Raw genomic sequence first — 14,564 nt, 5'->3', positions numbered from 1 at the left:
CTGTTCCTCAGGGCAGAGGGAGCAATTGCCCAGCACTGCCCTTTGCGTCTTCTTTGCCAGAAAAGCCCAGAGCTACTGAAGTCCTCCACCACCCACTCTTGCCAGGGACCAGAAGTGCATCAATAACACCTCTTAGTCCATAGCATCAATACTAGCAGATCGATCTAATATCATCATTATGGACACCTTATTATCCATCACTGAATTTATTGATTGTCAAATCCTGAAGCCCAGTTTCATGAAATATCATCGTATTGTAATATTGTAGTTACATTATTAAAATGTATGTTTGTGTTCAATTTTCAGAGTGTATTGTCCTCGCAACTGTATGCAGGCAAACCCACACTATGCGCGTGTAATTGGAACTCGAATTTATTCTGATGTAAGTAGCATGATTTATTCAAGCATATTCATGAATGTGGATGATGAAACTGTATACAATGAGAGGATATTGCATAGTGTGACAATTCAGGCCTAATCCTATGTACCTCATGCACTCAAAGACCAAAGTTTTCAAACTTGGATGCCTGATTTGAGCACACACAGCTCCCACAGAATTCAGTGGTACTCAGCTCCTCTAAAAATCAGGACAGTTATTTGGTGCCTAAGTATAGATTTACATGCCTTACTATAGGTACCCAAACTTGAAAATTTTGGTCAAAATTGCCACTGACTTGTATGACATGAGCAACGAATGAAGGGTTAGACCCTTAATGACCCTCTCCAGATACAAATATATTTTCTAGAATCCAGTGAAATGAAATACCATGTTATTCTAAAAATAAATATACGTAATCCCATTATTTTGGACATATCTCAGTTATGGACAGTCACATATTTGTAGCAGTCTTCAAAATTATAAATAAGACTTTCTGATGGAAAGCAAAAGACTACCATAAAGCTATTTTTGGAAATCTGAAAAATGAAATCTATTTCTCTATCATCTCTTTTTCTCCAGTGGGAGTACAGTACCCATTCATTGTTATTAGAGAAGTGCTCCTGAGCACTGAGATGCTGACAGTTATTCATGTTTAATTCTTTTTAAAGAATCTTTGAAGCACGTTTTCAAACATACAGCATGAAAGTCATGCCCCAGTTCCCCCCAATCACTCATACACTCACTCTGGTACACACACACACACATACACACATGCTTGTCTTGGGTGGAGTTCACCCACCAGAAGCAGAGCACAGCTCCATTTCCCCTTTTTGAATACTATTTCAGCCCTTGCCACTGTAGGGTTCCTGCTCACAAAATCTGTATATGGTGACTGCTCTTCCAATCCCCCCAAAAGCTTTCCTGATGGCAACATATCTGGAACTGGCACAGATCCTACTCCTCTCTGTTCGCAACATGCTTATATGGCTGTACCCCCTGCACTCATATGCATTCCCCTTGGGGGTTCAGATCATGTCTCACTGGGCTCACGAGAAGGTTAGGGTGAGGATCTCTCCTACTTTATGTAGAAAGGGGGGATTGGATTTCTGTATGATACTTTTCCTCCTGGACTTGGTGATGGGATGTCTGAATGTCTCCCTGGGGACCTTGGGCTCTCCCATAAAATAAAGATTGAATAGTCATGGCTCAAACAGAGTTGCATTACCAGGGACCCTTCTGTGCCAAGGTGGCACCAAGTGACACTGAAAAGAATCGGAGGATGGAACACACATGATACCCCCCAGGTCCTGCAGAAAATAGTCAAAAAAGTTAACACAGTCTCATGTCTGAACTTTCTCCTGATTCTTTTCAGTGTCACTTGGTGCCACCTTGGCACAGAAGGGTCCCTGGTAATGCAACTCTGTTTGAGCCATGATTATTCAATCTTTATTTTATGGGAGAGCCCAAGGTCCCCAGGGAGAGCCCAAGGTCCCCAGGCAGGACCACATTGTGCTAGGTGCTGTAGAAACATGAAAAAGAGACAGTCATTGCCCTGAAGTACTTATAGTCTAAGATACAGACAATGGATAGGGCCAGAACATACAACATACAAACAAATGGACCTGGTGAAGATTGGCCTGGCTTTATTATACACATGTATAGTATTTTTTTGAATTGAGATTAGAGGTACTGAAAAGTGGTGTAGGGAAGGAAAGAGCCATGATGGCAAGCAGTCAGCAGAGCTTCAAGGAGCCAGTATGAGTGCAGGCCCTTCCACAAGATAAACTGTGTTTTGGAGTGGCATTGCTGTGGGGGAAAACACCACCTTGCTGATTGGACAATGCAGGGGGATCTCCTCAAGAAAATCTTCATGGGGAGATCCTAATGAAAAGTCCCCTTCCATGGCTTTGAATATAAGGGAAAATCTGGGCCCAGGATACTGGATAGAGAGGTTTTGTGGCATGAATGTCACTTAAAAAGAATTGCATGAATCTTCTACAAAAAGTGGAAACTAGGTCAAATTACAAAGGATGAATATAAAAAAAACTACACAAGCATGTAGGGACAAAATTAGAAAGGCCAGGGCACAAAATGATATTAAACTAGCTAGAGACATAAAGGTAACAAGAAAACAATCTGCAAATACATTAGAAGCAAGAGGAAGACCGAGGATGGGTAGGCCCATTACTCAACTAAGAAGGAAAGACAATAACAGAAAATGTGGAAATGGAAGAGGTGCTAAATGACTTTTTTCTTCCATTTTTCACCAAAAAAGTTACTAGCGATCAGACGTCTAACATAGTGAACGCCAGTGAACATGAGAGAGGATCTGAGGCTAAAATAGGGAAAGAACAAGTTAAAAATTACTTAGATATCTTCAAGTTGACAGGGCCTAGAATACTCACAGAGCTGGCTGAAGAGTTACCTGAGCATGGAAAACTCATGGAAGACTGGAGAGATTCCAGCAGACTGGAGGAGGGCAAATATAATGCCAATCTGTAAAAAGGGAAATAAGGACAACTCCGGGAATTACAGACCAGTCAGCTTAACTTCAGTACCCACAAAGATAATGGAGCAAATAATCAAACAATCAATTTGCAAACACCTAGGAGATAATAAGGTAATAAGTAACAGTCAACGTGGATTTGTCAAGAACAAATCATGTCAAACCAATCTAATAGCTTTCTTTGACAGGGTAACAGCTTCATGGATGGGGGGAAGCAGTAGATATGGTATATTTTGACTTTAGTAAGGCTTTTGATACTGTCTCACATTATCTTCTCATAAATAAACCAGGGAAAAATGGCCTAGGTGGAGCCACTATAAGGTGGGTGCTTAACTAGTTGGAAAATCATTCCAAGAGAAACAACAAGGTAGATCAAGTTTTAGTCCAATTGACTTTGACAAAGTTCCTCTTTATCGAGTCCAATCTTGTGCAGTTAATCACTTGGATTACACTCATTAGGCATTAAAATAGTGTACATTTTTGCCAGTTATGATACCTGGCAACACTCTTTGCTAGTTTTACCTTCAGTTTAATTGTTAATTGTTTAAAAGTAGGTGGGAACTCTTCTTCACCTTAGTCTATGATCCTTTAAACTGAATTGCTTTTTGACTTTCTAACAAACCAAATCCATTTCCAGAACATCCATTTTTCAGTCAGAAAACCAATGGATTTTCCTGTATTTATTTATCTGTTTTGTGGTGACGAGAAAGTTGTTGCAGCTGAGCAGTGGTGCTACTAGGAGGTGCGTTGTCTTGCTAAAATATGCGGGGGACTTTAGATACAGACTGCACGCTGTTTCTAACCTGCATAGGATTTTTACATAGGAGGAGATATGCTTAGTCTTGGAGCAGGCAGCAGCGAGAAGTAGGAAGGATGCAGTCCTTTGCGCTATGTTCTTCTGTCATCTGTCCAGGGAGCAGCAATGGGTTAGCTGCAGAGGAAGCAGTTCACTGTTTTCCCAGTAAGCCGCATTAGCCTGCATATTTAATCAGTCCTCAGTACTGTGATGACAAGTAGCTGGCCAAGGTGATGATACTCAAACACTTTAAAGTACTTTGAAATCTATGGATGAAAAGCACTATATATGTACTAATCATTATTATGAGAAGGAAGTAATACTTAATAAATAACTTGGGCTCCCACCTTGCAAACACTGATGTACACTGAATGCATCCGATGAAGTGAGCTGTAGCTCACGAAAGCTTATGCTCAAATAAATTTGGTAGTCTCTAAGGTGCCACAAGGCCTCCTTTTCTTTTTGCGGATACAGACTAACATGGCTGCTACTCTGAAACCTCATGTACATGAGTAACTTTACATATGGGAGTAGTCCCTTATGTAGTTCAGTACATCTCACTGAGTTACTCATGTGCATGTTTGTTAGTATGTATGTCAACAGGGGAAATGGAAAAGTGTGTGCCTTTTGAGGAAGGAATTACTTTCAGCTCCCCAGTAGCGGTCTGAAGTCAACACCCTGGAGTCAAGATGAGTTACAGCAGACTATCCTGTTAGAGGATAAACACTAATTTCTACTCACCTTCTTCAAGCAAGAAGTCCCATTGATCTCAAAAGGCCAAATCCTGTGCGCTTTGCTATTGTCCCAGATAGCCTCTAATTAGTCTCCTAAGAGTTTTGCTTTTAAACAATTTACTTTCTCAACATTCATCCATGTTATACAGAAATATTTGAAGCCATGTTGCTTGGAAAAAATGCATCCATTGTGCAAAGGAAATAAAAGTTTTTGCAAACCTATTTTTGCAGGATTCGTGAAGCTCTAGTTAAGACTTTTTTTTTTTTACACTAACTAGGCTAGAAGGTTGAAAATACTGCTACGTAGCAGGCTGACCAAAGTGTTTTATTCGTAAATTGATTTAGAAAATTTTGGTTCTGCTTCCGTTCTCCCAGCATCTAAGCAGGGACGACTCTGAATCTCCATGGCGCCTCACAACATTTTTACTATTTTCTTCTCATACCATTTGTCCCAAGCTCTGAGGTTACAGTGACTGCCCCTAATCTTGATGAGATTGCTAGATATCGCATTACCCTCTGCTCTGTCAGCACTACCAGTCTATTTGTCAACTTTTCCCACAGATTAACCCAGAACCATGTACTTGTGCACAGTGTGTAAGTAACCACATGTGTGTTTCTGTCACTGTTACTCATCCTCCCTTCCCCTGTACCCTCCATTTGTTTTTTTTGCACCCTCTTGTTTTGTCTTATCTTAAAGTAGATTGTGAGTGCTTTGAGGCAGGGAGTGACTCTTACTCTGTGTACGTACAGTGCTAGGACAATGAAGTTAAATGCTATATAGGACCTCTAGGCACTCTCATAATGTAGATAATAAATAACTATAGTATATGCCACTCTCACAACAGACTGTACAAATTACTTACTCTACTAGGGGCCTGCACACACTACCAGATCCCTGTTGGCCCAGCGATGCAGACTGTCCACCTGGGAATTTTTTGTCCTATTGGTAGACCACCTTACAGCTTCCTGCCTTCCACTCATGAAAGCAGGAAGTCCACGCTTTCAGCTTCCCCTATTCCAATTATCTAATGCTTATTTCTGGCATTTTGATATTATGCCTTATGCCACAGAACTTTTTAACAGTATTTACACTTCAAAAAACAGTTTTCAAAGTTTACTTTGGTGTTTGCAAAAGGTATAAGATTTGCAGGAAACCAAATCACATGCTGACTGAGGTGAATTGTCAAAGCTTTCTGGAGATGTTTTGAAGCACCTACTTGTACAGTGACTGGCTTTTGCCACTGCTATTAGTCCCTGATTCCGAGCACCAAATACACCTACAGAATAAAGAGAGGCTTTTGAAGTTGCCAAGTTATCACTTGTTTCACACTTAGAATTTGTTTTGATAAAAGATTTGATGGGCCCAGTTCATTCCTGGTATGATTCCATTGACAGTGATGAATCAGTGTGTTCTTAGCTATATCCCACGTATCTTCTCTCAAAATAAACTCTTAGCAAATTCCCGTTTCATCATCTTATTTTCATACCAGGTATCACTGCCCTGAGAACAATCTTTTATGATAGAGAATCCTGTGGTAATATTTTTGAGTCAATCACAAATGTTAAAAAGTGGGCCAGATCCTCAGCTGATGTAAATCAGCCCAGCTCCATTGACTACAGAAGTTAATGGAGCTATGCCGATTTATAGTAGCTCAGGATCTGGCTCATATTTATAAATGCTTTTGCTTCAATTAACTACATGGAAATCCTTTTCCTAATATCTTCGAATAATTGTCCATAACATTCTGCTGTGGAACAGGGTAAAGTACTGAGAGAAAAACAGAACTATTAGCAGTCCTATCTGTTATGAATAACATTGGGAACAAATGCTATTCGTAAAATGCCTTTGCAGAGTAATGCTATGCTGTGGTAGCTATTGGATATTTTGCTGAGTAGCAAAAGAAGGAAAATGATTAAGCAGCTTGGTATGCAGATTCTGTGACCTGTTAAATACTGATGAATATCAGAGCGTTCACCGCACACTGATAAAGTAAGGTCATGCAATGCTGTGTGAAATGTTTGTTACCTTAAAAGTGCATTATGTTGCCTTATATATGTTTGGGGCTGAGATAATATCTGAATTAAAGCAACAGCTCAAAGCTACTGATGGAGACTTCCAGGGAGAGTATGCCTTTAAGGCTGCTAATAAAATGACTTGCTAAGTAATATTTAGAAACAGAAGATAAACCTGTGGGGGTGAAATCCTGGCTGCACTGAAATCAATGGGAATATTGCCATTGACTTCAATATGGCCAGGAATTCACCCAAAATGTTTACCCAAGAAAGGCTGGATAGGATGCTAGATGGTCTGACCCTTCAAAATAGGAAACATCCCCCTATTTAAAATAAATTACTTCAATACAAAAATTATTTAAGGGCTAAGAATGAAGGTCCAGTTAACACCCAGAATTAAATGACACTTCCTTTAGAAAACTCTATACATTTGTCCCATATCCTCACTTCTTGCATCAGCCCACAGAGCAGGCCGGGACATCAGGGTCACAAATCTCCTCATCCAAGACTTCATCCCATGTCTTCACTAGTGCAACCTTGTATTTTCTGGCCTTAACTACTGCATATTTGCATTCCTCATGTTTTTTCAGAATGCCATCTTGGTTTCAAAAACCATCTTCTTGGCTCATTATTCTTACCACATAAACCCCTCCTTTGAGTCTCCCACTGGCTTCCTCTTCCCACTATATAAATATAAGCTTCTCGTCTATACTTTTAACACCCCAAATATCATATCCCCATTCCACTTTACTGATTTAGTAACCTGTTGTGATGTCAGCTCTGCCAATGTTCCTAACCTTTACCATCCACCCATCAGCTTCTCCCTTAAACACCTCCAAGCTTTCTCCCACACTGTCCCTTTTGCTTAGGGAAAAACACACTAATAAAATCCAAGCAGCCATTATCTTCCTTCAGATCCTTCTGGAGCATTCACCTCTGCCATGATGCCTACAAAATCAAGCCTGTTTGTCATGTTTAGACAGGTGACAAGCTGTGGCCTTTCCTCTTCCTCTTCTTTCCTTTTCCTACTCCCTTCCTCACTTCCTCTAATGCCAATTAAAAACAAACAAGCAAATAACCCCCCTAAAATACATGTAACTACCCGGGCCAATTCTTCACCGTACTCATTTGCACCATATACATTGCATTCACATCCCCCACCCTTCATTTGTATCTTTAGACTGTAAATCCTTCCGTACAAATCCTTCTTTGTCTCTCTTCTGTGTTTGTACGACACCCAGCACAATAGGACCCCAATCCTAACTGGGCCCTTTGGGCACTACCATAATATTAATATTTAGGAGCAGCAATAGCCCTAAATAATTTAAATTAGTCTCTTGATCACTGGCTGACAGGTTGGGAATACAGCAAAATCCTAAGGCTGTTACGGGAGGAAGGAAAGAAAGGTACTGAATAGTATAAACTCTATCTCCTCTGGCTTGTTTAAGAGCTGCAGTCAATTATTCTGAGGTGGAAAGCTTAAAAGGGCCTTTGGATAAACTTTGTCAAAGTTATATTCTCAGAAATTTTGTGACATTCATGGACTGACTATATGGCAGTGAAACTGGCAACTTCAATGGTTGGAATAGGAGTTGGTAAATAATTGCTATTTTGAATTCCTGTATTTTATGTAGCATTTCGATTACAAAATAACGAGAGTTACAGATGTATGTTATTCCAGTTCCAGCTGAAAGGTAACGCAGGCCTTGTTTAAACTGGTCTTTCCATATTGATATTTATACTGGTTACGTTTTTAATGTTGATTCTGTGGAATCCTCTTACAGTGAAGACTTTTTTTTTTCTTCTTCACAAAACAGCTTGGTTATAAAGGGAGATTCCCTGTACCTGGAATTGCAGATTGCACAGTGCTGGGCATTGAAACAAACAAGGGCTTATCTTCTGCAGTATAGATGGAGTTTTACTATATCTGCAGTTCGCTGAAAATAGCATTACGTTATTAAAAATTTTAAGTAATTAAGCAGAGAGATTACCAGTTCTCTGAGTAATGGATTACTCTTCTATGCACTTTATTTAAAATAAATATGCATGTAAATCATCAGAGTTGAGCAGTTTCATTAGAGCACATTAAGGACCCTGTTCTGCAGATATTACTGAGACAGAATTCCCATTGACTTCACTAAGAACTTTGCCTGTGTAAGGTTTGCAGGTTTGGTCCCCACATGATGCAACGTTCTTTAGGAATATACTGTCAGAACTTTCTTTGCAGTAAGAGGACATGCAGTTCAGGTCCAGCTACAGATTAATATTATGGGCAAGTTCTTTTATAAAGCAGTATGGGGAATTAGGAGCTCAAGATAGGAATAACCGCAAACAAGATTGCAACAACTGAGTAAAAATTGAAGACTCAAGCCAAACACTATTGCAACATGCTCTACATAGGGCTACCCATTAAAAACATTTGGAGACTGAAGCTGGCACTTATTGAATGGGGAATCTTGCTGGGAGACTTGTTGTTCATTGGTCTCTGGGTGGAGTTTATGGTATTGGTTATGAACTTTAAAGCCCTGGAACTGGCCTACCTGAGGGACCACCTCTTGTTGTTTTTTATGGCACAACCGTTAATTCTTATTGAAGACGGACTATCTGAGTGGCGATGTTGCCACAGCTGCAGTCAGCAGGGGCACTTGAGCTGGATCCCCCTCTTTACAAAAGTGAGGGGGAGGCTGACAGGACATCCCTGTGAGGGCTCCAGGACTTTGGAACTTGTTTTCCCCTCCTTGCACACCTTGGTCCTAAATATCCTGAATTTGGTGATTTTCCAGACATGCGGCAAAAGATACCTTGTTCTCTGGACAAAACTAATGGGGCTTGCTTCCAGTTGATGGAGGGGGGCTGGTGTCCTGCTGGCCAGCCAGCTGAGTTCCTGTAGAATGTACTTCAGTGCTGCTGAGGATTAATTTAATTGCATTTATTATATGACTAATTATGATAAGGTATCTAGAGCCAGGGATATGCTTCTTTATTATTATTTTTAAATCTAAAAGTTAATGAAAAACATAATAGAACTAATGCAAACAAAAACTCTTCTGCTCTTTTCTCAGGTGTCTAGTATCTGCCGGGCAGCAGTACATGCTGGAGTAGTTCCCAACCAAGGAGGCTATGTTGACGTTATGCCAGTAGATAAAAGGAAGGTGTACATCGCCTCCTTTCAAAATGGAATCTTTTCAGAAAGGTAAAAAGCTCAGTTTAAAAGACTGTTGTTTTCCCTTCTCCTAGTAATGCATGCCATCATTTTCACATTCTTGCACTAAGTCTCTGTGTGTGGTGAAGTTAAGGGGTGTGTGTGTGCTTGAAAGCTAAATAAATAGGATAACATGGGTGACTTACAGGGTTGTGTAAGAGTCACAATGACTGGAGAAGCTGCGGTACCAGAACTGCCTGTCTCCTCTAAGCTCATAAATCATAACCCTAAAAAGCCGCTTATAAATCAAAATGACTCTCTTGTTTATTGATCCTGTGGCAAATAATGCAATGTTTGCAAAGAAAATTACCTTTGCCTCCTTTTGCATTTTTTAGATTAGTAATTCATTCAGTTGAGTGGGGTTTGGAATGGTCCAGTACTTGCTGTTTATATGGCACCCTCTTACTGAGGGTGGATTATATGAATGACCATTAACTTTTTGCATATCTTTGTATCAATGAGTGTAGTCTACAAATGATACGGGCAACAGATTAACATATAAAATAATTTCCTAAGACATACAGATGTGTATCTGAGTCTTTTAAAATCACTTACCATTATATAGTACCTTCTGTGATGACATGTGCCTGCCTATTTCCCGTTAAATTGAAGTTCTGAAATATTTTTCCGGGTTCTAGCAGAACAAAATTTTGACTTTACAATATTCTTGGTACGTCCCATTCACAATCATGAAGCTAATTGTGAACTCTGGAGCTGCAAACTGTGTGCCAGATCATCCCTTACACAAGAATTACATGCATGTGGAAAAGAGGAAAAAGTGAGAATGATTGTGTAGTCTGGTGGTAAGGGTACTCAATTGGGAGGCCCAAATTCATGTCCCTGCTTCAAGCACTAATTATTTATACATAGTGGAACAGCTTCACTAGGTGAGATTGAGACAGTCTTTCCCCCACAATACTCTTCCGTAGCCCAGGGATTACAGCACTCAGTTACTCCACTCACTTGGAATGCAGGAGACCCAAGTTCAAATCCCTTCTTCACAGCGGAAGGATTGAATTCAGGTCTCCAACAGCCCAGCTAAGTGCTCTAACCATTGGGTTCTAAGGTGGGTACTGCCTCCCTTCCAATTTTATGAATGGCACCTAAGTCCCCCCCAAAAATAAGTTTGTCCAAAACTATTCTGTGAATTTGTCAAATTAGTGACAATTTTTGGGTCAACCAAAACTTGTTTTTATGGTAAATAAACAATATGTCTGAAAATTTTTGCCCCAGCCTAACTGTGATTTGTATCTGATTAGTTGCCTGGATTTTATGTGTGCAGAAAAAGTACTATTTGGGCACTATTAACCCATTGCAGCCTTTTAACAGTTTATTTAAGTAAATAGATATCAGTTGTGTGGTCCATGTAAATGATGCAGCAGGTATTTAACAGCATAGAAGAACCTGCATTGCTAATCCATATCCCCAGCGAGAGGCATTTATAAACTAAAAACTTAAGATTTCAAAGCATGTATAGCAGTTGCACAGCTGCTAGTTTCAAATGGAAAGAAGCCAAGATGCTGGCTCCAACGTGCCATCTGCCTCGGGACTGTTTGTCCTACAGAACCTGCAGTTTGTCCTACAGAACCATGACACTGTTCAGCTGTGTGGCTGAAAGACCAGCAAAACTAAGCAGTTCTGCTATCGCTAATGTTTACAAAACAGCATTCATTCCATAAGTTGTACCCTCAGGCTCTGTAATAATTGACGAGAAATCATACACATTCAAGGCTTTCCCCTAAATATTAGTATTCGCTTTATTTGTTTTGTTAATAAGCATTTCTTTTGAAGTAAAGAGCATCAGTGGTAGAACTGTTAGTATAGATTACTGTATTTCTGGCAGAAAGTTCTGTTGTTCTGATAAATTAACCCAATCCTGCTCCCATTGAAATGAATGGCAGGGTTATATAGCAACTCTGCCGTTGACTTCAAGAAGAACAGAGGTAGGCCCTTACTCAGGATTCTCTAAAACCTACTTGCAGTATGTCATATAGAGAAATATGGCCTGAATCTGCCACGGCATCAGTGGCACAGGTACCAGCATTCCTCCTGCACAAAATACTTTGCAGGCTCAGAGCCTAAGAGCCCAGTCAATGAGAGTTCTGGACTTGGAAGGCTTGCACCAGTTCCTAAGAGTGCATTGGAGTGTTGTGGTCTTATAAATAACCTCTGGGATTGTTTTATTTTGCAGTTTACAGAATCCTCCAGGAGGCAAGGCTTTCAGAATATTTGCCGTTGTCTGAGTCCAGTTACTAAAGTGTAAAAAAACAAAATAAACTGCAACCAGAGCACTTGGAAGAGGATAATGAAGATCACTTAGTATACTTCCTAAAGTTTGTATAAAGCTGTAACATTATTGTACAGAAGATATCAACTATTTTCCACCAAAAGACTTTCAGCTGCATGAAAATCTTAATGGAGAAAAATCTGTAAAATTAAACATGGGAGAAAATGCATTTGAAAAACTACGATATATAACAATTTTTTGAATCCTGTGTTAAATATTGCTATATTTTCTTAGCAGTTATTCCTATACAGTTAATTCAAATCTCATAAATGTTCTACATTTTTTATCTGAATACATTATTGTACGGTGCTTTATGTATGCCACTAACAATAACTTAAAAACGACACCATGGATAGACCAGAGATTTTATATCCAATTTACATTAAAAAATTGACACAATAAATCATGCCTGTAAATCAGTAGTATAACATTTTTTATGATTTACTCTAGCATTAACCAACCTAAAAGAAGAGGTGGAGTGTTTTATACTTTACACTAATTATTAGACAAATATCAGATTTTTTAAAAAATTGGAAATGGAGATGACCATTAAAATGTGTTCCTTTAAAGAAACATTTTTTGTTAAGAATGGTCAATTTACATTTTTTTAATTTTCCAAATTAAATTTGATGATAAACATACTGTTATTGGACGTGGGTAACTCAGTCAGTTCAAATAACCAGACACTAAAAAAGTCATTTTCACACTGAGAGGAGGAATAAACTGAAAGGATTAAGTTCCCAATTCTGCAGATTCACACAAGCTTTACTTTAAGCCTGTGACTAGTTTCATTGAGTTCAGTGGGCTTCCTCATGGGAATAAAGTTAACCTCACATGCATAAGTAATTGCAAGTTTCAGGCCTTAACCTGTACATGGTATCTGTGTGCTACACACAGATTTGAGGATCAACAGTCAACACAATCTCTACACTGTTAAGAAAATGGTAACAAAGCCAATCCCCCTTACTTCTCACAACCTGGCGGATACTCCTGCAGGCCAGGACGTATAGCGGTATGGAGCCTAATGAAGATTAACTCATTTATTGCTTCACCATTTCCTTTTAATTCATTTATGGTGAATAGCCGTGTGCATTAATTTTACCATATTATGGTATATGAAGAAAATATAATGGTGATACTATGTTTCTTTCTATGAAAAGTGTATTGTGCTTTAAGACTGAAAAGCTGTTGAACTTTATTTTTGGTATTTTTGTTTCTGCTGATGAATTTATTATTTCTTTCTAACTTGTAAACTTATTGGTATTCTTCATATTTCAGAGTATTATTTTCTGTCCTTTGTTTTGCTACATGTACTACCTCATGTAGTTAGGCAAGCCTTGTTAGTTTTTTTAATCAGTTTTGAATAAAATTAATTTACATAGTAACTGTAAAATTGGCAATCTCTATTTTTTTTCCCCACAGAAAATATATGTTTGTCCTAGCTCAAGAAGAAAAATACCAGCTACATAAAGTTTACTTTTGTTGCTGACCAAAACATTGCAAGTGGTTTGTAGGACATGGCTATAGAAAGAGGTTGAGGTTTTAAAAGCTGGCTAGGCGAGTTAGGTGCATAGCTCCCATCAATTATGCTGGAAGTTGTAAGGATAATTCCTCTAGTTGGTTTGAAAGTCGCCATCAGGATATATGGGATTAGGCTTCTTTATAGTACATTCTGTATCAGGAAACTGACTATGTATAAAATGCCATCACCTTACTCAGCCCATCTACCTCCTTTATATGTGGTTAATCTTTTACTAATGGAATTTCACTAGTGCAAAGAGGCCCAAACAAGAAATATTCCTGGTAATATGTGCTTATAGTTCTACTTAGAAACTTAAGGTTTTCATACTTTTTTTATTCTCATAAACCCTACAGAACCCGTACAGCTATGGAAGAATGAAATGGAGTATTTTCTGGCTTGCATGTAGTCAGCCACAAAGAACTCAGCTTGACTTTCAGACTCGAGGTTCTGGTTTGAAGAACTGACAGTTAGAAAAAGTCGTTATTTGTAATAATGTTGGTGGGATTTTTGTTAGAGCCCCTCCTTGGGATGGATTGTGAGGTAAATTCTTCCAACCCCCACAATTGCTGTCCCCCCTCCTTTTTGTCTATCTGTTCTTTCTGTGGCTTTCCTTCTGGTCAACTTTTTGCTCTTCTGTGTGATTTTGCTGACTCTTCTCTCCCCACTCTGTTTTCTCTAATCCCCCTCCACATTCACCAGAAGGCTGCATGAGGCAGGGCACCACTGATGCCACCCAAGCCTGAGCTGAATACCAAGGAAGCAGAGAGGAGAAGCTTGGGCTGCGGGGGGGGGGGGGGGGGGCTTGGGGAGGGAGCTGCAATCCTGTACATGTGAGTGGCTCCTGTAACCAGCCTTACGAGTAGCTCTATAACAGGGAAGTTGCCTCCCAAGCTCCCCTTGCAGCCTCGGATGGCTCTGCAGAACTCTGCCTCTTTTTCCCTTCTCTCCTGGGGGCTTCTCAATAATTCACCATCACAATCCAATGATAGTTAAAACACTCCCCTTCTGGGATCCAATTTATTTAGTCCTAACACACATTAATACTCCACACCAACTTTGCCCAGCTGGCCACTGATTCCACAGTTCTCTCCTTGAAACTGAAGCCCCCAGCCCTCCTTCCTGGAG

At 39.6% G+C, this 14,564-nt stretch overlaps 1 protein-coding gene across 1 annotated transcript in view; it reads left to right on the top strand.

The window, feature by feature from the left end:
* The window catches only part of CRISPLD1 (cysteine rich secretory protein LCCL domain containing 1), a 61,415-nt gene extending 48,214 nt beyond the window's left edge, over positions 1–13,201 (top strand). The window contains exons 13-15 of the mRNA XM_074943046.1: positions 307–382; positions 9,491–9,621; positions 11,822–13,201. Of these exons, the coding sequence (XP_074799147.1) occupies positions 307–382; positions 9,491–9,621; positions 11,822–11,873 (259 nt within the window). The 3' untranslated portion in view covers positions 11,874–13,201. The remainder of the gene's footprint in view (positions 1–306; positions 383–9,490; positions 9,622–11,821) is intronic.
* Positions 13,202–14,564: the final 1,363 nt, after the last annotated feature.

Source organism: Natator depressus, chromosome 2 (assembly GCF_965152275.1).
Source record: "Natator depressus isolate rNatDep1 chromosome 2, rNatDep2.hap1, whole genome shotgun sequence".
NCBI lineage: Eukaryota > Metazoa > Chordata > Testudines > Cheloniidae > Natator > Natator depressus.
Note: the sequence above shows the minus strand (reverse complement) of the source record. Positions and strands in the feature narration are given on the sequence as shown.